Source organism: Scyliorhinus torazame, chromosome 1, assembly GCF_047496885.1.
Source record: "Scyliorhinus torazame isolate Kashiwa2021f chromosome 1, sScyTor2.1, whole genome shotgun sequence".
Lineage (NCBI taxonomy): Eukaryota > Metazoa > Chordata > Chondrichthyes > Carcharhiniformes > Scyliorhinidae > Scyliorhinus > Scyliorhinus torazame.
The window spans coordinates 147,046,186-147,070,142 of record NC_092707.1 but is presented as its reverse complement, the minus strand read 5'-3'; the positions used below and the strand labels follow the sequence as shown (position 1 = coordinate 147,070,142).

Sequence of the window (23,957 nt, the reverse complement as noted above, 5' to 3'; positions counted from 1 at the left end):
GGGTTGTTTTTGTACTGTCGGGGTTGTTTTTGTACTGTTGGGGTTGTTGTTGTATTGTTGGGGTTGTTTTTGTACGGTTGGGGTTGTTTTTGTACGGTTGGGGTTGTTTTTGTATTGTCGGGGTTGTTTTTGTACTGTTGTGGTTTTTGTATTGTTGGGGTTGGTTTAGTATTGTTGGGGTTGGTTTTGTACTGTTGGGGTTGTTTTTGTACTGTTGGGGTTGTTTTAGTACTGTTGGGGTTGTTTTAGTATTGTTGGGGTTGTTTTTGTACTGTTGGGGTTGTTTTTGTACTGTTGGGGTTGTTTTTGTACTGTTGGGGTTGTTTTTGTACTGTTGGGGTTGTTTTTGTACTGTTGGGGTTGTTTTTGTACTGTTGGGGTTGTTTTTGTACTGTTGGGGTTGTTGTTGTATTGTTGGGGTTGTTGTTGTATTGTTGGGGTTGTTGTTGTATTGTTGGGGTTGTTTTTGTACTGTTGGGGTTGTTTTTGTACTGTTGGGGTTGTTTTTGTACTGTTGGGGTTGTTTTTGTACTGTTGGGGTTGTTTTTGTACTGTTGGGGTTGTTGTTGTATTGTTGGGGTTGTTTTTGTATTGTTGGGGTTGTTTTTGTATTGTTGGGGTTGTTGTTGTATTGTTGGGGTTGTTGTTGTATTGTTGGGGTTGTTGTATTGTTGGGGTTGTTGTATTGTTGGGGTTGTTGTTGTATTGTTGGGGTTGTTGTTGTATTGTTACGGTTGTTGTTGTATTGTTGGGGTTGTTCTGGCGCAGTGGGTAGCACTGGGACTGCGGCGCTGAGGACCCAGGTTTGAATCCCGGTCCTGGGTCACTGTCCATGTGGAGTTTGCACATTCTCCCCACAACCCAAAGATGTGCAGGTTATGTGGATTGGCCACTTTAACTTGCCCCTTAACTGGGGGAAAAGAAAATTGGGTACGCTAAAAATTAAAAAACTTCTTTATCCAGAAAATGGTTTGTTTGTGCAACTAAACTACATAGGACATCATTGAGACAGATCACATAAATGTAATTAAGAGGAGCTAAATAAACATGAAGGAGGAAGGAGAAGGTCATGCTGATTGGGCTATAAACATATAAAATAGGAGGCTATTCAGCCCTTCAAGCCTGCTCCGCCATTCATGATGATCATGGCTGATGATCATGGCTGATCATCCAACTCAATAGCCTAATCTCTCCTTCGTCCCATATCATTTGATCCCTTTGCCCCAAGTGCTTCTTGTAAACATAGCATGGTAACGAATTCCACAGGCTCACCACTCCATGGGTGAAGAAATGTCTCCTCCTCTGTCCTGAATGGTCTACCCCGTATCCTCAGAGGGTGACGCTAGGTTCTGGACACCCCCGCCATTGGGACCATCCTTCTTGCATCTTCCCTGTCTAGTCCTGTTAGAATTTTATAGGTTTCTATGAGATTCCCCCCCCTCATTCTTCTGAACTCCAGCGAATACAATCCTAACCGACTCAATTTCTCCTCAAAGGTCAGTCCTGCCATCCCAGGAATCAGTCTGGTTAGATGAAGAATCTTGTGTGAAGCATGATGATGAGCATGAATCTAATGGATTGAATTCTGTTCCATAGACAACACTGCTGAGCCTTGGAAAATGGCTAGGAAAGCAAGTGGGTACATGGAGTCAAGCCAGGTGGAGTACTGGGGTTAGTGTTAGCGTTAGACTAATCAGAGTTAATCGTAGCTTCTAGTTATGTTTATAATCATCAAGAAACACCTTTTGCACACCAGCTGCCCCTCTCTCAAATAATCACATGGGTTCTCCCAAATTGACAACCACACCAAGAGCCCAGACTCAAGAGTCTGGTAATTCCCAAGTGAATACAGCAGACGGCAGTAGAGTGGAGCTGCTGATTGGCTGTTGCGGTGAAAATTTGCATAAGTGCATTGCGGTCACTGTATCTTGAAGGTGGTTTGTGGAGGAGCTGTTGTCAAGTGACAGTTAACCCCGAAACACCTCTTCAGTATTTCCCTCCCTACGACCTCCTCTAACCAAAAGAAAAGACAATCACTGTAAGGATCCCAGCCTAGTAAAGATCAAGAGGGAGAGTTGAGGGCAGGCAGAAGTAGAAAGAAGTTGAACTGTGACGTCACAGCCTGCAGTGAAAGAGCGCGAGGAGAGCGGCGGTGACGCAGGATAAAAGAGCGCGAGGAGAGCGGCGGAGACTCAGTGAAAGAGCACGAGGAGAGCGGCGGGGACACAGGATAAAAGAGCGCGAGGAGAGCGGCGGAGACTCAGTGAAAGAGTGCGAGGAGAGCCGCGGGGACACAGGATAAAAGACGCGAGGAGAGCGGCGAGGACACAGCTGCCGGAGAAACGGCCTTCAGATTTTCGGCGGGAGCAGTGGCCAGGGGTCTGTCGGGAAGGTAAGTTTTCCTCTTTAAAAACTTACCTTGAAGAGTGACATCACAGCAAAGCAGCGACCTGATTGGCTGGTAAGGAAAGTGCTCCAATTAGCAGTAGCTGGGAGAAATTTAACTATTCGTGTGTTGGTAAGTATTGTGATTGGTAAGTAAAATCTTTATTCCTTTCACTTATTCATTATTTGATATTATATTTGTAATCAGTTAAGGTAAAGTGTAAAAATGGCAGGAGATCCCAGACCCGTGTTATGCTCCTCGTGCTCAATGTGGGAGCTCAGGGACGCGGCCGATGCCCGTCTCCTTCATGTGCGGGAAGTGTGTCCAGCTGCAGCTCCTGTTAGACCACATGACGGCTCTGGAGCTGCGGCTGGACTCACTTTGGAGCATCCGCGATGCTGAGGAGGTCGTGGATAGCACGTTCAGTGAGTTGGTCACACCGCAGATTAGGATTGGTGAGGGGGACAGCGAATGGGTGACCAAAAGGCAGAGAAAGAGCAGCAAGGCAGTGCAGGTGTCCCCTGCGGTCATCTCCCTCCAAAACAGGTATACCATTTTGGATACTGTGGGGGAGATGACTCACCAGGGGAAGGCAGTAGTAGCCAGGCTCATGGCAAGGTGGCTGGTTCTGCTGCACAGAAGGGTGAGAAAAGGTCTGGCAGGGCTATAGTTATAGGGGATTTAATCGTAAGGGGAGAAGACAGGCATTTCTGTGGTTCAAAACGAGACTCCCGAATGGTATGTTGCCTCCCGGGTGCATGGGTCAGGGAGCAGACCAAGGCAGGCCAGCAGCACGGTTCAATTCCCGTACCAGCCTCCCCGAACAGGCGCCGGAATGTGGCGACTAGGGGCTTTTCACAGTAACTTCATTGAAGCCTACTTGTGACAATAAGCGATTTTCATTTCATTTTCATTTCATGTCTCAGATCGACTGCAGGACATACTGAAGGGGGAGGGTGAACAGCCAGTTGTCGTGGTGCATATAGGCACCAACAATATAGGTAAAAAACGGGATGAGGTCCTACAATCAGAATTTAGGGAGTTAGGAGATAAGTTAAAAAGTAGGACCTCAAAGGTAGTAATCTCAGGATTGCTACCAGTGCCACGAGACAGTCAGAGTAGACATTCAAGAATAGACAGAATGAATACGTGGCTTGAGAGATGGTTCAGGAGGGAGGGGGTTCAGATTTTTGGTACATTGGAACCGGTTCTGGGGGCGGTGCGACCATTACAAATCGGATGGTCTACACCTGGGCAGGACTGGAACCAATGTCCGAGGGGGTGCTTTTGCTAACACTGTTGGGGCGGTTTTAACCTAATGTGGCAGGGGGATGGGAACCAGATTAGGAAGTTAGAGGTCAGTAAAGAGGCAGCAACTAAAGCCAGTAAGGTACTAGATAATAAACTCAATGTGACAAAGGGGAAGAGTAGACAGGGAAGAGATGATGAATGCAAAGGGACAGGTGGTCTGAGGTGCATTTGTTTTAATGCGAGAAGTGTAGCAGGTAAGGCAGATGAATTTAGGGCTTGGATTAGTACCTGGGAATATGATGTTATTGGTATTACTGAGACTTGATTGAGGGAAGGGCAAGACTGGCAACTAAATATCCCAGGGTATAGATGCTTCAGGAGGGATAGAGAGGGAGGTAAAAGGGGTGGAGGAGTTGCATTACTGGTCAGCAGCTGCGATTAAGGAGATTCGATCACTGAGGCAATATGGGTAGAGCTAAGAAATAGGAAGGGTGCAGTAACATTGTTGGGACTTTACTACAGGCCTCCCAAAAGCGAGCGTGAAGTACAGGTACAAATATGTAGTCAGATTATAGAAAAATGTAGGAGCAATAGGGTGGTCGTGATGGGAGATTTTAACTTCCCCAACATTGAATGGGACTCATGTGGTGTTGGAGGCGTAGATGGAGCAGAATTTGTAAGGAGCATCCAGGAGAGTTTTTTTAGAGCAGTATGTAAATAGTCCAACTCGGGAAGGGGCCATACTGGACCTGGTATTGGGGAATGATCCCAGCCAGGTGGTTGAAGTTTCAGTCGGAGATTACTTTGGGAATAGCGATCACAATTCCTTAAGTTTTAGAATACTCATGGACAAAGGCGAGAGGGGTCCTAAAGGAAGAGTGCTAAATTGGGGAAAGGCCAAGCATAACAAAATTCGGCAGGAGCTAGGGAATGTGGATTGGGAGCAACTGTTTAAGGGTAAATCCACATTTGAAATGTGGGAGTCTTTTAAGGAAAGGTTGATTAGAATACAGGACAGACATGTCCCTGTGAAAATGAGGGCTAGAAATGGCAAGATTAGGGAACCATGGATGACGGGTGAAATTGTGAGACTAGCTAAGATGAAAAAGGAAGCATAAGATCTAGGCGACTTAAAACTGATGAAGCTTTGGAGGAATATCGGGAAAGTAGGACAAATCTCAAACGTGCAATAAAGAGGGCTAAAAGGGGTCATGAAATATCTTTGGCTAACAGGGTTAAGGAAAATCCCAAAGCCTTTTATTCGTATATAAGGAACAAGAGGGTAACTAGAGAAAGGATTGGCCCACTCAAAGACAAAAGAGGCAATTTATGCGTGGAGTCAGAGGAAATGGGCGAGATTCTTAATGAGTACTTTGCATCGGTATTCACCAAGGAGAGGGACATGACGGATGTTGAGGCTAGGGATGGATGTTTAAATACTCTAGGTCAAGTCGGCATAAGGAAGGGGGAAGTTTTGGGTATTCTAAAAAGCATTAAGGTGGACAAGTGCCCAGGAACGGATGGGATCTATCCAAGGTTACTGAGGGAAGCGAGGGACAAAATAGCTGGGGCCTTAACAGATATCTTTGCAGCATCCTTGAGCACGGGTGAGGTGCCGGAGGACTGGAGAATTGCTAATGTTGTCCCTTTGTTTAAGAAGGGTAGCAGGGATAATCCAGGGAATTATAGACCTGTGAGCTTGACGTCAGTGATCGGCAAACTGTTGGAGAAGATACTGAGGGATAGGAACTATTCACATTTGGAAGAAAATAGACTTATCAGTGATAGGCAGCATGGTTTTGTGCAGGGAAGGTCATGTCTTACAAACCTAATAGAATTCTTTGAGAAAGTGACAAAGTTAATTGATGAGGGAAGGGCTGTAGATGTCATATACATGGGCTTCAGTAAGGCGTTTGATAAAGTTTCCCATGGCAGGTTGATGGAAAAAGTCGTATAGGGTTCAGGGTGTACTAGCTAGATGGATAAAGAACTGGCTGGGCAACAGGAGACAGAGAGTAGTGGTGGAAGGGAGTGTCTCAAAATGGAGAAAGGTGACTAGTGGTGTTCCACAGGGATCCGTGCTCGGACCACTGTTGTTTGTGATATACATAAATGATCTGGCGAAGGTATAGGTGGTCTGATTAGCAAGTTTGCAGATGATACTAAGATTGGTGGAGTTGCAGATAGCGAGAAGGACTGTCAGAGAATACAGCAAAATATAGATAGATTGGAGAGTTGGGCAGAGAAATGGCAGATGGAGTTCAATCCAGGCAAATGCGAGGTGATGCATTTTGGAAGATCTAATTCAAGAGCGGACTATACGGTCAATGGAAGAGTCCTGGGGAAAATTGATGTACAGAGAGATCTGGGAGTTCAGGTCCATTGTACCCTGAAGGTGGCAACGCAGGTCGATAGAGTGGTCAAGAAGGAATACAGCATGCTTGCCTTCATCGGACGGGGTATTGAGTACAAGAGTCGGCAGGTCATGTTACAGTTGTATAGGACTTTGGTTAGGCCACATTTGGAATACTGCGTGCAGTTCTGGTCGCCACATTACCAGAAGGATGTGGATGTTTTAGAGAGGGTGCAGAGGAGGTTCACCAGGATGTTGCCTGGTATGGAGGGTGCTAGCTATGAAGAAAGGTTGAGTAGATTAGGATTGTTTTCATTGGAAAGACGGAGGTTGAGGGGGGACCTCATTGAGGTCTACAAAATTATGAGAGGCATGGACAGGGTGGATAGCAACAAGCTTTTTCCAAGAGTGGGGGTGTCAATTACAAGGGGTCACGATTTCAAGGTGAGAGGGGGAAGGTTTAGGGGAGATGTGCGTGGAAATTGTTTTACGCAGAGGGTAATGGGTGCCTGGAACGCTTTGCCAGCGGAGGTGGTAGAGGCGGGCACGATAGCATCATTTAAGATGCATCTAGAAAGATATATGAACGGGTGGGGAACAGAGGGAAATAGATCCTTGGAAAATAGAAGACAGGTTTAGATAAAGGATCTGTATCAGCGCAGGCTGGGAGGACCGAAGGGCCTGTTCCTATGCTGTAATTTTCTTTGTTCTTTTGTTCTAATATTCAATTTCCCTGTCCACATCGCTCTGCTACAGCATATGAACAAGCCTCACAGATAGGGGTGGCACGTGGCGCAGTGGTTAGCACTGGGACTACAGCGCTGAGGACCCGGGTTTGAATCCCGGCCCTGGGTCACTGTCCGTGTCGAGTTTGCACGTTCTGTTCCGGGTGCGGCTATGCCTAGGTAGGTCGCACGTTCAGCAGCTCCCGCCGGGAACGGACTTTTGGGCTCTTCAGAGGGGCCCCAACGGCAATTGCTCGACGGCTTCCAGTGTGGGAAGGTGACAGCAAGCCCCCCCCGACATTATATGGATTGGACCAGGAGTGGAGCGGTTAAAAAAGTGATCCTGGTGCAGCGAAAAGTGCGAGGGAGGAAAAGCAAGATGGCGGCGGGTGGAGACCAAGCAGCGTGGGCACAGGAGTTTCTTAAATGCTGCTTTGCGGAGCCGAGGACAGAAATGCTGGCGCCAATGAAGGCGGTGATTGAGAAGCTTGTGCAGACCCAGAAGACCCAAGGGGCGGCGATCCGGGAGGTGCGGCAAAAAGCCTCGGAGAACGAGGACGAGATCTTGGGCCTGGCGGTGAAGGTGGAGGCGCACGAGGCGCTGCACAAGAGGTGGGCGGAAAGATTCGAGGACCTGGAGAATAGGTTGAGGAGGAAGAATCTTCGGATTCTGGGTCTCCCTGAAGGAGTGGAGGGGCCCGATGCCAGGGCATATATGAGCACGATGCTCAATTCGCTGATGGGCACGGGAGCTTTCCCGAGGCCCCTGGAGCTGGATGGGGCTCATCGGGTCCTGGCAAGGAGACCCAAAGCCAATGAGCCGCCAAGGGTTGTAGTGGTGAGGTTCCACCGCTTTATGGACAGTGTGTCCTGAGATGGGCCAAAAAAGAGCGGAGCAGCAGGTGGGAGAACACGGAGATCCGAATTTACCAGGACTGGAGTGCGGAGGTGGCTAAGAAGAGGGCTGGTTTCAACCGGGCTAAGGCGGTGCTCCATCGGAAGGGGGTGAAGTTCGGGATGCTGCAGCCAGCGCGATTGTGGGTCACGTTCCAAGATCGGCACCACTATTTTGAAATGCCTGATGAGGCATGGAACTTTATACAGACTGAAAATTGAGGGTTTGTCGTGGGGGGATGTTTACTGTGTTCACTGCGTTTGGGGAATGTTCTTTTTGTTTTGGTGCTGGGTGGGGATGGGTGAATGGATTTGATGTGGGGGCTGTGGGAGAGTGTGGGTGTCGGTGTTGGAGGGGCAGGGCCCCACGGAGAAAGAGGGGGGGGTGGAGGCCCGGGGATGGGGAGTTGGGGTAAGGCCGCAAAAAGGAGCTGCGCCAGAAGGGGCGGGGCCGGCTCAGGAAAGCGCGGGCTTTTTCCCACGTTAGGGAAGGATGGGGGTGGGGCCGGGGAGGGGGGGGGTGCAGAAGAGCAGTGCTGGAGGAGTGCACACTGACTGCCAAGGGGTGGGGGGATTCTCACACTGGGGGGGTCGATGGAATGGCGGGAGAGGCCGGGGTCAGCAGGAGTCAGCTGACTTACGGGAGTGTCATGGGGGAGCAAAATGGCTAGATGAGGATCGGGAAAGGGGGGGGGGGGGTATAGGGTTGCTGCTGCATTGGCCAAAGGGGAGTGGGAAGTAGGAGAGGAAGTTGGGGCGGGAGTCCGCCGCCTGGGGGACTGGAGGGTGCGGGCACATGGCTGGCCTAGAAAAGGAGATGGCTAGTCGGCAGGGGTGGGGGGGGGGAAGGGGGGCGGGGGCGCGTAGCCCCCCGATCCGGCTGATAACTTGGAATGTGAGGGGCCTGAACGGGCCGGTCAAGAGGGCCCGGGTGTTCGCGCACTTAAAGGGACTGAAGGCAGACGTGGTTATGCTCCAGGAGACACATTTGAAGGTGGCAGATCAGGTTAGGCTGAGAAAGGGATGGGTAGGGCAGGTCTTTCATTCAGGGCTGGATGCGAAGAACAGAGGGGTTGCAATACTGGTGGGGAAGCGGGTGTCGTTCGAGGCAATGAATATTGTAGTGGATAATGGAGGTCGATATGTGATGGTGAGCGGTAGGTTGCAGGGGGTGCGGGTGGTACTGGTGAACGTATATGCCCCGAATTGGGATGATGCCGGATTTATGAAACGCATGCTGTGTTTGATTCCGGATCTGGAGGTAGGAAGCTTGATAATGGAGGGGGGACTTCTACACGGTGCTGGACCCAGCACTGGACCATTCTAGGTCCAGGACGGGTAAGAGGCCGGCTGCGGCCAAGGTGCTCAGGGGATTTATGGACCAGATGGGGAGAGTGGATCCATGGAGGTTTGCCAGGCCGCTGGACAGGGAATTTTCCTTCTTTTCCCACGTCCATAGAGCCTACTTCTGGATAGATTTTTTCATTTTGAGTAGGGTGCTAATCCCGAAAGTGGAGGGAACGGAATATTCGGCCACAGCCATCTCGGACCACGCCCCGCATTGGGTGGAGCTGGAATTGGGGGAGGAGAGGGACCAGCGCCCGCTGTGGCGCCTTGATGTGGGACTGTTGGTGGATGAGGGGGTGTGCGAGGGGGTGTGCGGGCGGGTGTGGGGGTGCATTGAAAGATATTTGGAGGCCAACGACAATGGGGAGGTGCAGGTGGGGGTAGTCTGGGAGGCGTTAAAGGCGGTGGTCAGGGGAGAACTAATCTCCATTAGGGCCCACAGGGAGAAGAGAGAGGGGAGGGAGAGGTTGGTGGGGGAGATTTTGAGGCTGGACAGGAGGTATGCAGAGGCCCCCCGAGGAGGGGCTACTTAGGGAGCGACGGAACCTCCAGACGGAATTCGACTTGTTGACCACGGGGAAAGCAGAGGCACAGTGGAGGAAAGTGCAGGGGGCGGCGTACGAGTATGGGGAGAAGGCGAGTCGGATGCTGGCACATCAGCTTCGTAAGAGGGAGGCAACGAGGGAGATTGGTGGAGTTAAGGATAGAGGGGGGAATACGGTGCGGAGTGCGGTGAGAATAAACAAGGTATTTAGGGACTTCTATGGGGATCTGTACAGGTCTGAGCCCCCAGCAGTGGAGGAGGGGATGCGAAGATTCCGAAATCAGCTGAGGTTCATGAGGGTGGAGGAGGAGGAGGTGGCTGGTTTGGGGGCGCCGATTGGGCTGGAGGAGCTGGTTAAAGGATTGGGGAGCATGCAGGTGGGGAAGGCACCGGGGCTGGATGGCTTCCCGGTTGAATTCTACAGGAAATACGTGAACCTGCTAGGCCCGTTGCTAGTGAGGACTTATAAGGCGGGGGGGGGGGGGGGGGGGGGGGGGGGGGGGGGAGGAGGGTGTGACCTTGCCCCCGACAATGTCCGGGGGGCGATGATTTATTTGATCTTGAAGAGCGGCACAAGGATCCATTGCAATATGGGTCGTATAGACCGATCTCGCTCCTCAATGTTGACGCTAAGTTGCTGGTGAAGGTGCTGGTTACGAGAATTGAGGACTGTGTCCCGGGGGTGATTCATGAGGATCAGACGGGATTTGTAAAGGGCACGCAGCTAAACACTAATATGCGGAGGCTCCTCAATGTGATTATGATGCCCTCGGTGGAGGGGGAAGCGGAGGTAGTGGCAGCTATGGACGTGGGGAAGGCCTTTGATCGGGTGGAGTGGGAGTATCTTTTGGAAGTGTTGTGGAGGTTTGGGTTCGGGGAGGGGTTCATCAGTTGGGTCAGGCTGCTATATAGAGCCCCAGTGGCGAGTGTGGCTCCAAACCGGCGGAGGTCGGAGCACTTTCGGCTGTACGGGGGACGAGGCAGGGGTGCCCCTTATCCCCTTTGTTGTTTGCACTGGCAATTGAGCCGCTGGCCATGGCACTGAGGGAGTCCAGGAAATGGAGGGGACTGGTCCGGGGGGGAGGAACACCGGGTGTCGTTGTATGCCGACCTGTTGTTGTATGTGGTGGATCCAGTGGAGGGATGGCGGAGGTCATGCAGATCCTTAGGGAGTTTGGGGACTTTTCGGGGTATAAACTCAACATAGGGAAGAGTGAGCTCTTTGTGGTGCATTCAGGGGACCAGGGAAGGGGGATAGACGAGCTACCGCTGAAGAGTGCGGAAAGGAGCTTTCGGTACCTAGGGATCCAAGTAGCTAGGAGTTGGGGGGCCCTGCACAAACTCAATTTGACGCGGTTGTGTTCCAGTGCCTTCCCATTATGATCCCCAAGACCTTTTTCAACCGGGTAAGCAGGAGCATCATGGGATTTGTGTGGGCGAATAAGACACCGAGGGTGAAGAGAGTGTTTCTGGAGCGTAGCAGGGACAGGGGGGGCTGGCGCTGCCAAATCTGTGTGGCTATTATTGGGCAGCCAATGTGTCGATGATCCGTAAGTGGGTAATGGAGGGAGAGGGGGCGGCGTGGAAGAGGCTAGAGATGGCGTCCTGTGTGGGCATGAGCCTGAGGGCGCAGGTCACTGCACCGCTGCCGCTCTCGCCGACAAGGTACACCACGAATCCGGTGGTGGCGGCGATGCTGAAGATCTGGGGGCAGTGGAGGCAACACAGGGGCGAGGTGGGAGCCTCGGTTTGGTCCCCGATTCGGGAGAATCATCGGTTCGTCCCAGGAAGGATGGATGGGGGATTTCGGAGCTGGCATCGGGCAGGGGACCTGTACATCGATGGGACGTTTGCGAGCCTAGGGGCGCTGGAGGAGAAGTTTGGGCTACCCCCGGGAAACACTTGCAAGTGAGGGCGTTTGTGAGGCGGCAGGTGAGGGAATTCCCGCTGCTTCCGGCACGTGGGATTCAGGACAGGATGATTTTGGGTGTATGGGTTGGAGAAGGCAAGGTTTCGGCGATTTACCAGGAGCTGAAGGAAGAGGAGGAGGCCTCGGTGGAGGAGTTAAAGGGCAAGTGGGGGGAGGAGATAGATGAGGGTCTGTGGACTGATGCCTTGAGTAGGGTTAATTCTTCCTCCTCTTGCACCAGGCTCAGCCTAATACAGTTCAAAGTTACTCACAGAGCGCATATGACAGGGGCGAGGTTGAGTAGGTTCTTTGGGGTGGAGGACAGATGTGGGAGGTGCTCAGGGAGCCCGGCAAATCACGTCCATATGTTCTGGTTGTGCCCGGCGCTGGATGGGTTTTGCGAGGACTATGTCCAAGGTGGTGAACGCCTGGGTCAAGCCGAGCTGGGGATTGGCATTATTTGGGGTATCGGACGAGCCGGGAGTGCAGGAGGCGAAAGAGGCCGGTATTCTGGCCTTTGCGTCCCTGGTTTGTTGAAAATGTGTTGAAAAATTGAATAAATATATATATATTTTTTAATGTTTGCACGTTCTCCCTGTGTCTGCTTGGATTTCACCCCCACAACCCAAAGATGTGCAGGTTAGGTGGATTGGCCACGCTCAATTGCCCCTTAATTGGGAAAAAAAAGTGGGTACTCTAAATTTTTTTTAAAAGAACAAACTTCCCTGGTGCATAAGCCCTGCCAATGATTGGTCAAACTACGTAATGAAAATATCCTTGTGCATATGGGCGTCACAGTAGCACAGTGGTTAACACTGTTGCTTTACAGCACCTGTGTCCCAGGTTCGATTCCCGGCTTGGGTACTGTCTGTGTGGAGTCTGCACGTTCTCCCCATGTCTGCGTGGGTTTCCTCCCACAAGTCCAGAAAGACGTGCTGTTAGGCGAATTGGACATTCTGAATTCTCCTTCTGTGTACCCGAACAGGCGCCAGAGTGTGGCGACTGGGGGATTTTCACAGTAACTTCATTGCAGTGTTCAGCCTACTTGTGACAATCATAAAGATTATTATTATGTTCCATATACAAGAGACCTGAAATTACAGTAGAGCAAAGATTGACAGTTCAGGAACTGAAATCACCGAAAGATAGCAGACAGGTAGAAAAAAAACTCAAAAGGGCATTGGAGGAAATGCAGTGCAGATTCACCAGAATGTTGGCCTTTACTGGAGTATAAAAGTAGGGAAGTCTTGCTACAACTGTGCAAGCCATTGGTGAGACCACACCGAGAGAACAGTGTGCAGTTTTGGTCTCGAACTTAAGAATATATTTGCACTGGAAGCTTTGCATAGGAGGTTCGCTGGGTTGATTTCGGGATGAGGGGTCTGTCATGAAGAAAGGTTGAGCCTATCATGCTCACTGGAGTTTAGAAGAATGAAGGGTGATCTTATCAAGACAGGCATGATTATGATAGGGCTTAACAGGGTAGAGGCGGAGATGTTTCGCCTTGTAGGGAATTCAGAACTAGGAGACACAGTTTTTAAAAAAGCAATCACACATCAAAGACGGAGGTGAAAAGGAATTTATTTTCTCTCATAAAGTCGCTGGCCTGAAATTTCCGATCCCAGAGAACAGTGTATGCCGGTCATCGAATATGTTCAAGGCTGAGTTAGACAGATCCTTCATCAGCAAGAGAGTCCATGGTTATAGCAGAGGGCCGGAGCGAAGGGGAACAGAGTGGGGCAGGGCAACATTGGATTGGGGGGGGGGGTGCCTGATGCGAGGAGGCGTGGCACAGAAGCAAAAGTGATGTTAAGGCCACAATCTTATCGACTGGGGTAGGCTGCTCGGGTGGCGGCAGTGGGGATTTTCCCTCCCACTATCACTCCCGCCTCCCTCCTTCCACACCACTCCACCTCTGGAGCACCTTGTCATCCTCTCTCCTCCAGTTCTCTTTACCACTTTTCCCAAAAGATTTCCTTCCCTCTCTTCCTCCCCCATTGCCCCTCCCTCGGTCACCCTCCCCCTGCTTCCCTCTCTTTCTAATTCTTTACTTTAACCGCTCCCCAATGTCACCCTCCCTCAGACCACCCCCCTCCGCTCTCACCACGAACCCCCCTCCACGTCACCTCACCCCCTCATCCCAGCTCCCGGTCCTCTGTCACCGCCACCCCTCGTTATCACCCCACCCCCCCCACTCCCTCCCTCACCCCGCTCCCCCCTCCCCACACACTCCCCCTCTCCCCCCCACGCTCCCCCTCTCCCCCCCACGCTCCCCCTCTCCCCCCCACGCTCCCCCTCTCCCCCCCACGCTCCCCCTCTCCCCCCCCACGCTCCCCCTCTCCCCCCCCACGCTCCCCCTCTCCCCCCCACGCTCCCCCTCTCCCCCCCACGCTCCCCCTCACCCCCCCACGCTCCCCCTCTCCCCCCCCACACTCCCCCTCCTCCACACACTCCCCCTCCTCCACACACTCCCCCTCTCCCCCCCTGCACACACTCCCTCTCCCCCCCTCACACACTCCCCCTCTCCCCCCCCTCCACACACTCCCCTCTCCCCCCCTCCACACACTCCCCACTCCCCCCCTCCACACACTCCCCCTCCCCCCCTCAACACACACCCCCTCTTCACACAATCCCCCTCTACCCGACCCCTCCCCACACCCCCCCACCACACACTCCCCCACCCCCCCCCTCCCACACTCCCCCTCCAACCCTCCACACACTCACCCCCTCTCAACCCCTCCACACACTCCCCCTCTCCCCCCCTCCACACACTCCCCCTCTCCCCCCCTCCACACACTCCCCCTCTCCCCCCCTCCACACACTCCCCCTCTCCCCCCCTCCACACACTCCCCCTCTCCCCCCCTCCACACACTCCCCCTCTCCCCCCTCCACACACTCCCCCTCTCCCCCCCTCCACACACTCCCCCTCTCCCCCCCCTCCACACACTCCCCCTCTCCCCCCCCCTCCACACACTCCCCCTCTCCCCCCCCTCCACACACCCCCCCTCTCCCCCCCCTCCACACACCCCCCCTCCACACACTCCCCCTCTCCCCCCCCTCCACACACTCCCCCTCTCCCCCACACTCCCCCTCTCCCCCCACACTCCCCCTCTCCCCCCCCTCCACACACTCCCCCTCCCCTCTCCACACTCTCTTCCCCCCCTCTCCACACTCTTCCCCCCCTCTCCACACTCTTCCCCCCCTCTCCAACACTCTTCCCCCCCCCTCTCCACACTCTTCCCCCCCTCTCCACACTCTTCCCCCCCTCTCCACACTCTTCCCCCCCTCTCCACACTCTTCCCCCCCTCTCCACACTCTTCCCCCCCTCTCCACACTCTTCCCCCCCTCTCCACACTCTTACCCCCCCTCTCCACACTCTTCCCCCTCTCCACACTCTTCCCCCCCTCTCCACACTCTTCCCCCCCTCTCCACACTCTTCCCCCCCCTCTCCACACTCTTCCCCCCCTCTCCACACTCTTCCCCCCCTCTCCACACTCTTCCCCCCCTCTCCACACTCTCCCCAGCCCTCTCCACACTCTCCCCAGCCCTCTCCACACTCTCCCCCAGCCCTCTCCACACTCTCCCCCCTCTCCACCCCTCTCCACACACTCCCCCCTCTCCACCCCTCCACACACTCCCCCTCTCCCCCCCTCCACACACTCGCCCCCCTCCACCCTCTCCCCCCCCTCCACACACTCCCCCCCCCCTCTCTTCCCACCCCCTCCCCCACTCCACCCACCTCTCTCCCACACCCCACACCCTCACTCTCCCCACCCCCGACCCCCCACTCTCCCCACCCCCTCCTCTCCCCACCCTCCTCTCCCCACCCCCTCCTCTCCCCACCCTCCTCTCCCACCCCCTCCTCTCCCCACCCCTCTCCCCGCCCCCTCCTCTCCCCACCCCCCTCCCCGCCCCCTCCTCACTCCACCCCCCACCTCGCTCCCCCACTCCACCCCCCACCTCGCTCCCCCACTCCACCCCCCACCTCGCTCCCCCACTCCACCCCCCACCTCGCTCCCCCACTCCACCCCCCACCTCGCTCCCCCACTCCACCCCCCACTCCACCCCCCACCTCGCTCCCCCACTCCACCCCCCACCTCGCTCCCCCACTCCACCCCCCACCTCGCTCCCCCACTCCACCCCCCACCTCGCTCCCCCACTCCACCCCCCCACCTCGCTCCCCCACTCCACCCCCCACCTCGCTCCCCCACTCCACCCCCACCTCGCTCCCCCACTCCACCCCCCACCTCGCTCCCCCACTCCACCCCCCACCCTCGCTCCCCCACTCCACCCCCCACCTCGCTCCCCCACTCCACCCCCACCTCGCTCCCCCACTCCACCCCCCACCTCGCTCCCCCACTCCACCCCCCACCTCGCTCCCCCACTCCACCCCCCACCTCGCTCCCCCACTCCACCCCCCACCTCGCTCCCCCACTCCACCCCCACCTCGCTCCCCCACTCCACCCCCCACCTCGCTCCCCCACTCCACCCCCCACCTCGCTCCCCCACTCCACCCCCCACCTCGCTCCCCCACTCCACCCCCCACCTCGCTCCCCCACTCCACCCCCCACCTCGCTCCCCCACTCCACCCCCCACCTCGCTCCCCCACTCCACCCAACCCCTCCTCTCCCGAACCCCTCCACCCCACCACTCCCACTCTCCCCGCCCCCCACTCTGCCCTCTCTCCCCGCCCCCCTCTCCCCTCCTCTCCCCTCCCACTCTCCGCTCCTCTCCCTGCCCCCCCACTCTCCGCTCCTCTCCCAGCCCCCACTCTCCCCAGCCCCCCACCCACCCCCTCCTATCCGTGCCCCCCACACTCTTCCTCCTCCACACTCCACGTCCCCCCCCACTCTCCACGCCCCCCCCCACTCTCCACGCCCCCCCCCCACTCTCCACGACCCCCCCCACTCTCCGCTCCTCTCCCCGCCTCCCCAACTCTCCCCGCTCCCCCAACTGACCCCGCCCCCCCCGCAACTCTACCCGCCTCCCCTGCAACTCTACCCGGCCCCCCCGCAACTCTTCCGCCCCCCCGCAACTCTTCCCGCCCCCCCCCGCAACTCTTCCCGCCCCCCCCGCAACTCTTCCCGCCCCCCCCGCAACTCTTCCCGCCCCCCCCCGCAACTCTTCCCGCCCCCCCCGCAACCCTTCCCGCGCCCCCCCCCGCAACTCTTCCCGCGCCCCCCCCGCAACTCTTCCCGCCCCCCCCCCGCAACCCTTCCCGCCCCCCCCCGCAACCCTTCCCGCCCCCCCCGCAACCCTTCCCGCCCCCCCCGCAACTCTACCCGCCCCCCCACCTCTTCCCCCCATCCAACTCTCTCCGCCCCATCCCTCCACCCAACTCTCTTCCCCCCCACCCCCCAACTCTCCCCCCCACCCCCCAACTCTCCCCCCATTTCCTCCAACAATTCTCTGCCCCTTATCCCCCCACCCAAATCTCCCCCCCATTTCCCTCCCACAACTCTCTGCTCCCCCCTCAACAACTCTCTGCCCCCCCCTCAACAACTCTCTGCCCCCCCCTCAACAACTCTCTGCCCCCCCCTCAACAACTCTCTGCCCCCCCTCAACAACTCTCTGCCCCCCCTCAACAACTCTCTGCCCCCCCCTCAACAACTCTCTGCCCCCCCCTCAACAACTCTCTGCCCCCCCCTCAACAACTCTCTGCCCCCCCCTCAACAACTCTCCACCCCCCCAACAACTCTCCACCCCCCTCCCATTTCCCCCATCCTCGATTTCTCCCCCCTTCACCCACCATTCCCCTCTTTCTCCCCCCCCCACTCCTCTTTCGCTCCCCCCACTCCTCTTTCTCTCCCCCCCCCGCACTCCTCTTTCTCCCCCCCCACTCCTCCTCTCTTTCACACACCCCCACTCCTCCTCTCTTTCACCCCCCCTCCTCCTTCCTTTCACCCCCTTCATCTCTTTCACCCCCTCCCTCTCACCCCCTTCATCTCTTTCACCCCCTCCCTCCTCCTCCCTTTCACCCCCTCCCTCCTCCTCCCTTTCACCCCCCCACTCCTCCTCTCTTTCACACACCCCCACTCCTCCTTTCGCCCCCCCTCCTCCTTCCTTTCGCCCCCCTCCTCCTTCCTTTCGCCCCCCCCTCCTCCTTCCTTTCGCCCCCCCTCCTCCTTCCTTTCGCCCCCCCTCCTCCTTCCTTTCGCCCCCCTCCTCCTTCCTTTCGCCCCCCCTCCTCCTTCCTTTCGCCCCCCCTCCTCCTTCCTTTCGCCCCCCCTCCTCCTTCCTTTCGCCCCCCCTCCTCCTTCCTTTCGCCCCCCCTCCTCCTTCCTTTCGCCCCCCTCCTCCTTCCTTTCGCCCCCCCTCCTCCTTCCTTTCGCCCCCCCTCCTCCTTCCTTTCGCCCCCCCTCCTCCTTCCTTTCGCCCCCCCCTCCTCTTTCCTTTCGCCCCCCCTCCTCTTCCTTTCGCCCCCCCTCCTCTTTCCTTTCGCCCCCCCTCCTCTTTCCTTTCGCCCCCCCTCCTCTTTCCTTTCGCCCCCCCTCCTCTTTCCTTTCGCCCCCCCTCCTCTTTCCTTTCGCCCCCCCTCCTCTTTCCTTTCGCCCCCCCTCCTCTTTCCTTTCGCCCCCCCTCCTCTTTCCTTTCGCCCCCCCTCCTCTTTCCTTTCGCCCCCCCTCCTCTTTCCTTTCGCCCCCCCTCCTCCTTCCTTTCGCCCCCCCTCCTCCTTCCTTTCGCCCCCCCCTCCTCCTTCCTTTCACCCCCCCTCCTCCTTCCTTTCACCCCCCCTCCTCCTTCCTTTCACCCCCCCTCCTCCTTCCTTTCACCCCCCCTCCTCCTTCCTTTCACCCCCCCTCCTCCTCTCTTTCACCCCCCCTCCTCCTCTCTTTCACCTCCCCCCCTCCTCCTCTCTTTCACCTCCCCCCTCCTCCTCTCTTTCACCTCCCCCCTCCTCCTCTCTTTCACCTCCCCCCACTCCCCTCCCCACTCCTCCCCTCCCTCCCCCACTCCACACCCCCTCCCTCCCCCTCCCTCCCCCACTCCACACCCCCTCCCTCCCCCACTCCACACCCTCTCCCCAATTACCCTCAGTGCCCTCACTGACTCGCTCTCTTCCTTCCCCCTCCCTGCGTCGTTGCTCTGATCACAGCTGAGAAAAAAGTTGAAGCAAAAACAAAACTTCCCGGAGTTTGGGGCCGGGCCTCAGGTTCCGGTTCCTTACCATAACACGGTGCTGCCGCCGGGGCCTTGCTCCGACCACCGGCCGCCAGCGCTGGGCTCTGTCCCGGAGCGTGGCCGCGCTCCGGCGGTGCCGATCCCCGATCCGGTCCCGATTCCGGTGGCTCCTCACCTGGGCCAGGTGAGCGCTGACGTCACAAGCTGCTCCAGGAAGGACAAAATTAAACAGGAAACGACAGTCAATTAAAAAGGGGACAATTATTGTAAAATATTAACATGTTTACATAACACAAACAGGCCATTCGACCCAATGCTCACTCCTGGTGTCATGCTCCACATGAGCCTCCTCCAAACTTTCCCCCTCTCTCCTTCCATTCTCTATGTCTTTGTCCAGCTTCCCACTCATACTTCAATTATACTTGTGGTACTGAGTTTCATAGTCTCACTGTGAACAAAGAATGTTCTCCTGAATTATCTATCGGGTCTAACCTGTCTATCCTTCACTCTGGTCTCCCCCAGCAAATGGTTTCCTACTCCAGCGTCGAAAGGTTTTAATAATCTAAAAACACTCATCAGGTCAACCTTCTGTTTTCTTTTAGAGAAAACAGGCTCAGCCTTTTCAATCTCTCCTGATAGGTAGGTCTAACCTCTCAGTTCTGCTCGTGTTCTTCTAAATCATTTTACATCTTCACCAGTGTCTGATTTATATCCATTTTTTATTAACATAGAGACCATAACTGTGCATCACTGGCCAAGTGTGATCTAACCATGATTCTGTACAAGTTTTTTTTTTTTTAATTTTTTATTGAGGTTTTCACAGAATATCAATAACAAAATGAAAAAGGAACCCAACAGGGTTAAATACAAAACAGTCAAAAAACAACCCTCCATATCCCCCTCTCCCCTGTACAAAAATAATAAATTAACATCCCAACTTAACACAGAGCCAACCTAGCAAATATATACACCCCCTCAGATCCCCCAGTGTAATTAAACATAAATAAAGTAAACCACCCCCCCCCGAGTTGCTGCTGCCATTGACCAATGTCTACCGTTCTGCCAGTAAGTCTAAGAACGGTTGCCACCGCCTGAAGAACCCTTGTACCGGCCCTCTCAAGGTGAATTTCACCCTCTCCAACTTAATGAACCCTGCCATATCACTGATCCAGGATTCCACGCTTGGGGGCCTCGTGTCCTTCCACTGAAGAAGAATCCTTCGCCAGGCTACCAGGGACGCAAAGGCCAGAATACCGGCCTCTTTCGCCTCCTGCACTCCCAGCTCCTCTGCCACCACAAATATTGCGAGCCCCCAGCCCGGTTTGACCCGGGATCCTACCACCCTCGACACCGTCCTCGCTACGCCCTTCCAAAATTCCTCCAGCGCTGGGCATGCCCAGAACATATGGGTGTGGTTTGCTGGGCTCCCTGAGCACCTAACCCACCTGTCCTCACCCCCAAAAAACCGGCTCATCCTTGTCCCGGTCATGTGTGCCCTGTGCAGCACCTTAAACTGTATGAGGCTGAGCCTCGCGCATGAGGCATGAAGATGAAGAGTTCACCCTCCCTAGGGCATCTGCCCACGTCCCTTCCTCGATCTCCTCTCCCAACTCCTCCTGCCACTTACCTTTCACCTCCACCACCGAGGCCTCCTCCTCCTCCTGCATCACCTGGTAAGTTTCCGAGATCTTCCCCACTGCCGCCCACCCACCCCGAGAGAACCCTGTCCTGTACTGTGTGTGGCAGCAGCCGCAGGAATTCCACCACCTGCCACCTGGCAAACGCCCTTACCTGTAAGTACCTGAAGGTGTTCCCTGGGGGGAGCCCGTACTTCTCCTCCAACTCACCCAGGCTCGTGAACTTCCCGTCCACAAACAGGTCTCCCAACCTTCGTATCCCTGCCCTGTGCCACCCTGAAAACCCTCCATCTGTCCTCCCTGGGACAAACCGGTGGTTCCCCCGTATTGGGGTCCACACCGAGGCCCCAACTTCCCCCCTGTGCCGCCTCCACTGCCCCCAGATTCTGAGGGCAGCCGCCACTATCAGACTCGTGGCATACCTTCTTGGAGGGAGCGGCAGCGGCGCCGTTGCCAGCGCCCGCAGACTCGTACCCACAAGGACGCCGTCTCCAGCCTCTTCCATGCAGCCCCCTCCCCCTCCATCACACACTTGCGTACCATTGTCGCATTGGCGGTCCAGTAGTACCCACGGAGGTTGGGCAGCGACAGCCCCCCCCCCCCCCCCATCTCTACTCCGCTCCAGGAACACCCTTCTCACCCTCGGAGTCCCTCGAGCCCACACAAACCCCATTATGCTCATGTTGACCCGCCTAAAAAAGCCTTCGGGATAAACACGGGGAGGCACTGGAACAGGAACAAAAACCTTGGGAGCACCGTCATTTTGATTGACTGCAGCCTATCCGCCAAGGACAGCGGCAACGCGTCCCACCTCTTGAACTCCTCCTCCATTTGCTCCACCAGCGTTGTGAAATTAAGTCTATGCAGGGCCCCCCAGCTCCTGGCCACCTGGATCCCCAAATACCTGAAGCTCCTCTCCGCCCTTTTTAGTGGGAGCTCGCCAATCCCCCTCTCCTGGTCCCCTGGGTGAACCACGAACCGCTCGCTCTTCCCCATGTTGAGCTTGTACCCCGTGAAATCCCCGAATTCCCTGAGGATCCTCAATACCTCCGGCATTTCCCCCCACCAGATCCGCCACATATAGCAGCAAGTCGGCCGCATAGAGCGACACCCTATGCTCCTCCCCACCCCGCACCAACCCCCTCCAGTTCCTCGACTCCCTCAGTGCCATAGCCAGGGGTTCAATCGCCAGTGCGAAGAGCAGGGGGGGACAGGGGACACCCCTGCCTTGTCCCTCGGTGCAACCAAAGGTACTCAGACCTCCTCCTGTTCATGGCCACAGTCGCCATCGGGACCTCATACAACAGCCTGACCCACCTGACAAACCCCTCCCCAAACCCGAACCTCTACAGCACCTCCCACAGGTACCCCACTCTACCCTATCGAAGGCTTTCTCAGCGTCCATCGCCACCATTATCTCCGCCTCCCCCTCCCTCGCCGGCATCATGATAACATTCAGAAGCCTCCGCACATTCGCGTTCAACTGCCTCCCATTCACGAACCCCGCCTGGCCTTCGTGGAAGATCTGCGGCACACAATCCTCAATCCTCGTGGCTAGGACCATCGCCAGCACCTTGGCATCTACATTCAGCAGCGAAATCGGCCTGTAAGACCCACACTGCAGGGGATCCTTGTCCCACTTCAGTATCAAGGAGATCAGTGCCCGGGACATCGTCGGGGGTAAAGCCCCCCCCCCCCCCCCCCCCCCCCCCCCCCCCCCCCCTGCCTCATTAAAGGTCCTAACTAGCAACGGGCCCAACAGGTCCATATATTTTTTATAAAATTCGACCGGGAAACCGTCCGGCCCCGGTGCCTTCCCCGTCTGCATGCTCCCTATCCCTTTGGTCAGCTCCTCCAGCCCAATTGGGGCCCCCAATCCCGCCACCAGTCCCTCTTCCACCTTCGGAAACCTCAATTGGTCCAGAAAGCGGCCCATCCCTCCCTTCTCCAGTGGGGGCTCGGATCGATACAATTCCTTGTAAAAGTCCCTGAAGACCCCATTGATGCCAACCCTACTCCGCACCACGCTCCCTCCCCTGTCCTTAACTCCCCCGATCTCCCTAGCTGCGTCCCGCTTCCGAAGCTGATGCGCCAGCATCCGGCTTGCCTTTTCCCCATACTCATAAATCGCCCCCTGGGCCTTCCTCCACTGCACCTCCGCCTTCCTGGTGGTCACCAGGTCGAATTCGGCCTGGAGGCTGCACCTCTTCCTCAACAGTCCTTCCTCAGGTACCTCCGCATACCCTCTGTCTACCCTCACCATCTCCCCCACCAGCCTCTCCATCTCCCTCTACTCCCTCTCTCCTTGTGGGCCCTAATGGAGATCAGCTCTCCCCTAACCACCACCTTCAGCGCCTCCCATACCATCCCCACTCGGCCCTCCACGTTATCGTTGGCCTCCAGGTACCTCTCTATACTTCCTCGGACCCGCTCGCTCACCTACTCGTCCGCCAACAGCCCCACCTCCAAGCGCCACAGTGGGCGCTGTTCCCTCTCCTCCTCCATCTCCAAGTCCACCCAATGCGGGGCGTGGTCCGAAATGGCTATCGCCGAGTACTCAGTATCCTCTACTCTCGCTATCAGCGCCCTGCTCAAAATAAAAAAGTCGATCCGGGAGTAAGCCTTATGGACATGTGAGAAGAATGAGAATTCCCTAGCCCCCGGCCTTGCAAATCTCCAAGGGTCCACCCCTCCCATCTGGTCCATAAACCCCCGTCAGCACCTTAGCCGCCGCCGGCTTCCTACCCGTCCTAGACCTGGAGCGATCCAGTGCCAGATCCAACACCGTAAAGTCTCCCCCCATTATCAGGCCCCCCACTTCCATATCTGGGATCCGACCCAACATGTGCCACATAAAATCCGCATCGTCCCAGTTCGGAGCATACACAATGACTAATACCACCCTCTCTCCCTGCAGCTTACCACGAACCATTACGTACCTACCGCCATTGTCTGCCACAATGCTCGACGCCTCGAACGACACCTTCTTTCCCACCAAGATTGGCACCCCTCGATTTTTGGCATCCAGCCCCGAATGAAACACCTGACCTACCCACCCTTTCCTCAATCTTACCTGGTCTGCCACCTTCAGGTGTGTCTCCTGGAGCATGACCACATCCGCCTTGAGCCCCTTCAGGTGCGCGAACACGCGGGCCCGCTTGACCGGCCCATTCAGTCCCCTTACATTCCAGGTTATCAGCCGGATCAGGGGGCTACCCGCCCCCCTCCCCCGCTGACTAGCCATAACCCCTCCTCGGCCAGCCACGCGCCCGCACCTCACGCCCGGCCCGTTCCCCACGGCGGCATACCCCCGTCTCGACCCCTCCCCCAGTCGCTCCAGCTCCCCCTTGACCATAGCAGCAGCCCTTCCTGTGCAGCACCGCCTTCGCTCGATTGTACCCGGCCCTCCTCTTCGCCACCTCCGCACTCCAGTCCTGGTATATCCGAACCTCCGCGTTCTCCCACCTGCTGTTCCTCTCCTTCTTGGCCCACCTGAGCACACACTCCCGATCAGCGAACCGATGAAACTGCACCAGCACTGCCCGCGGAGGCTCATTAGCCTTGGGCCTCCTTGCCAGCACTCTATGGGCCCCTTCCAGCTCCAGGGGCCCCTGGAAGGACCCCGTTCCCATCACCAAGTTCAACATGGTGACCACATAGGCCCCCACGTCCGGCCCCTCGAGCCCCTCCGGGAGGCCCAGAATCCGCAGATTCTTCCGCCTCAACCGATTCTCCATCTCCTCGAATCGCTCCTGCCATTTCTTGTGGAGCGCCTCGTGCACCTCCACC

The 23,957-nt window shown here is 56.3% G+C and overlaps 1 protein-coding gene across 3 annotated transcripts in view; it reads right to left on the bottom strand.

The window, feature by feature from the left end:
- kdf1a (keratinocyte differentiation factor 1a) overlaps positions 1–18,956 on the bottom strand; it is a 92,784-nt gene extending 73,828 nt beyond the window's left edge. For 2 of the 3 annotated variants that reach the window (XM_072500972.1, XM_072500973.1), the window contains exons 1-2: positions 18,853–18,956; positions 18,578–18,735 (exon numbers count right to left, since the gene is read on the bottom strand). In XM_072500972.1, the coding sequence (XP_072357073.1) occupies positions 18,578–18,735; positions 18,853–18,940 (246 nt within the window). In that variant the 5' untranslated portion in view covers positions 18,941–18,956. The remainder of the gene's footprint in view (positions 1–18,577; positions 18,736–18,852) is intronic. The other variant, XM_072500971.1, reaches the window with a different exon arrangement.
- Between the last annotated feature and the right edge of the window lie 5,001 nt (positions 18,957–23,957).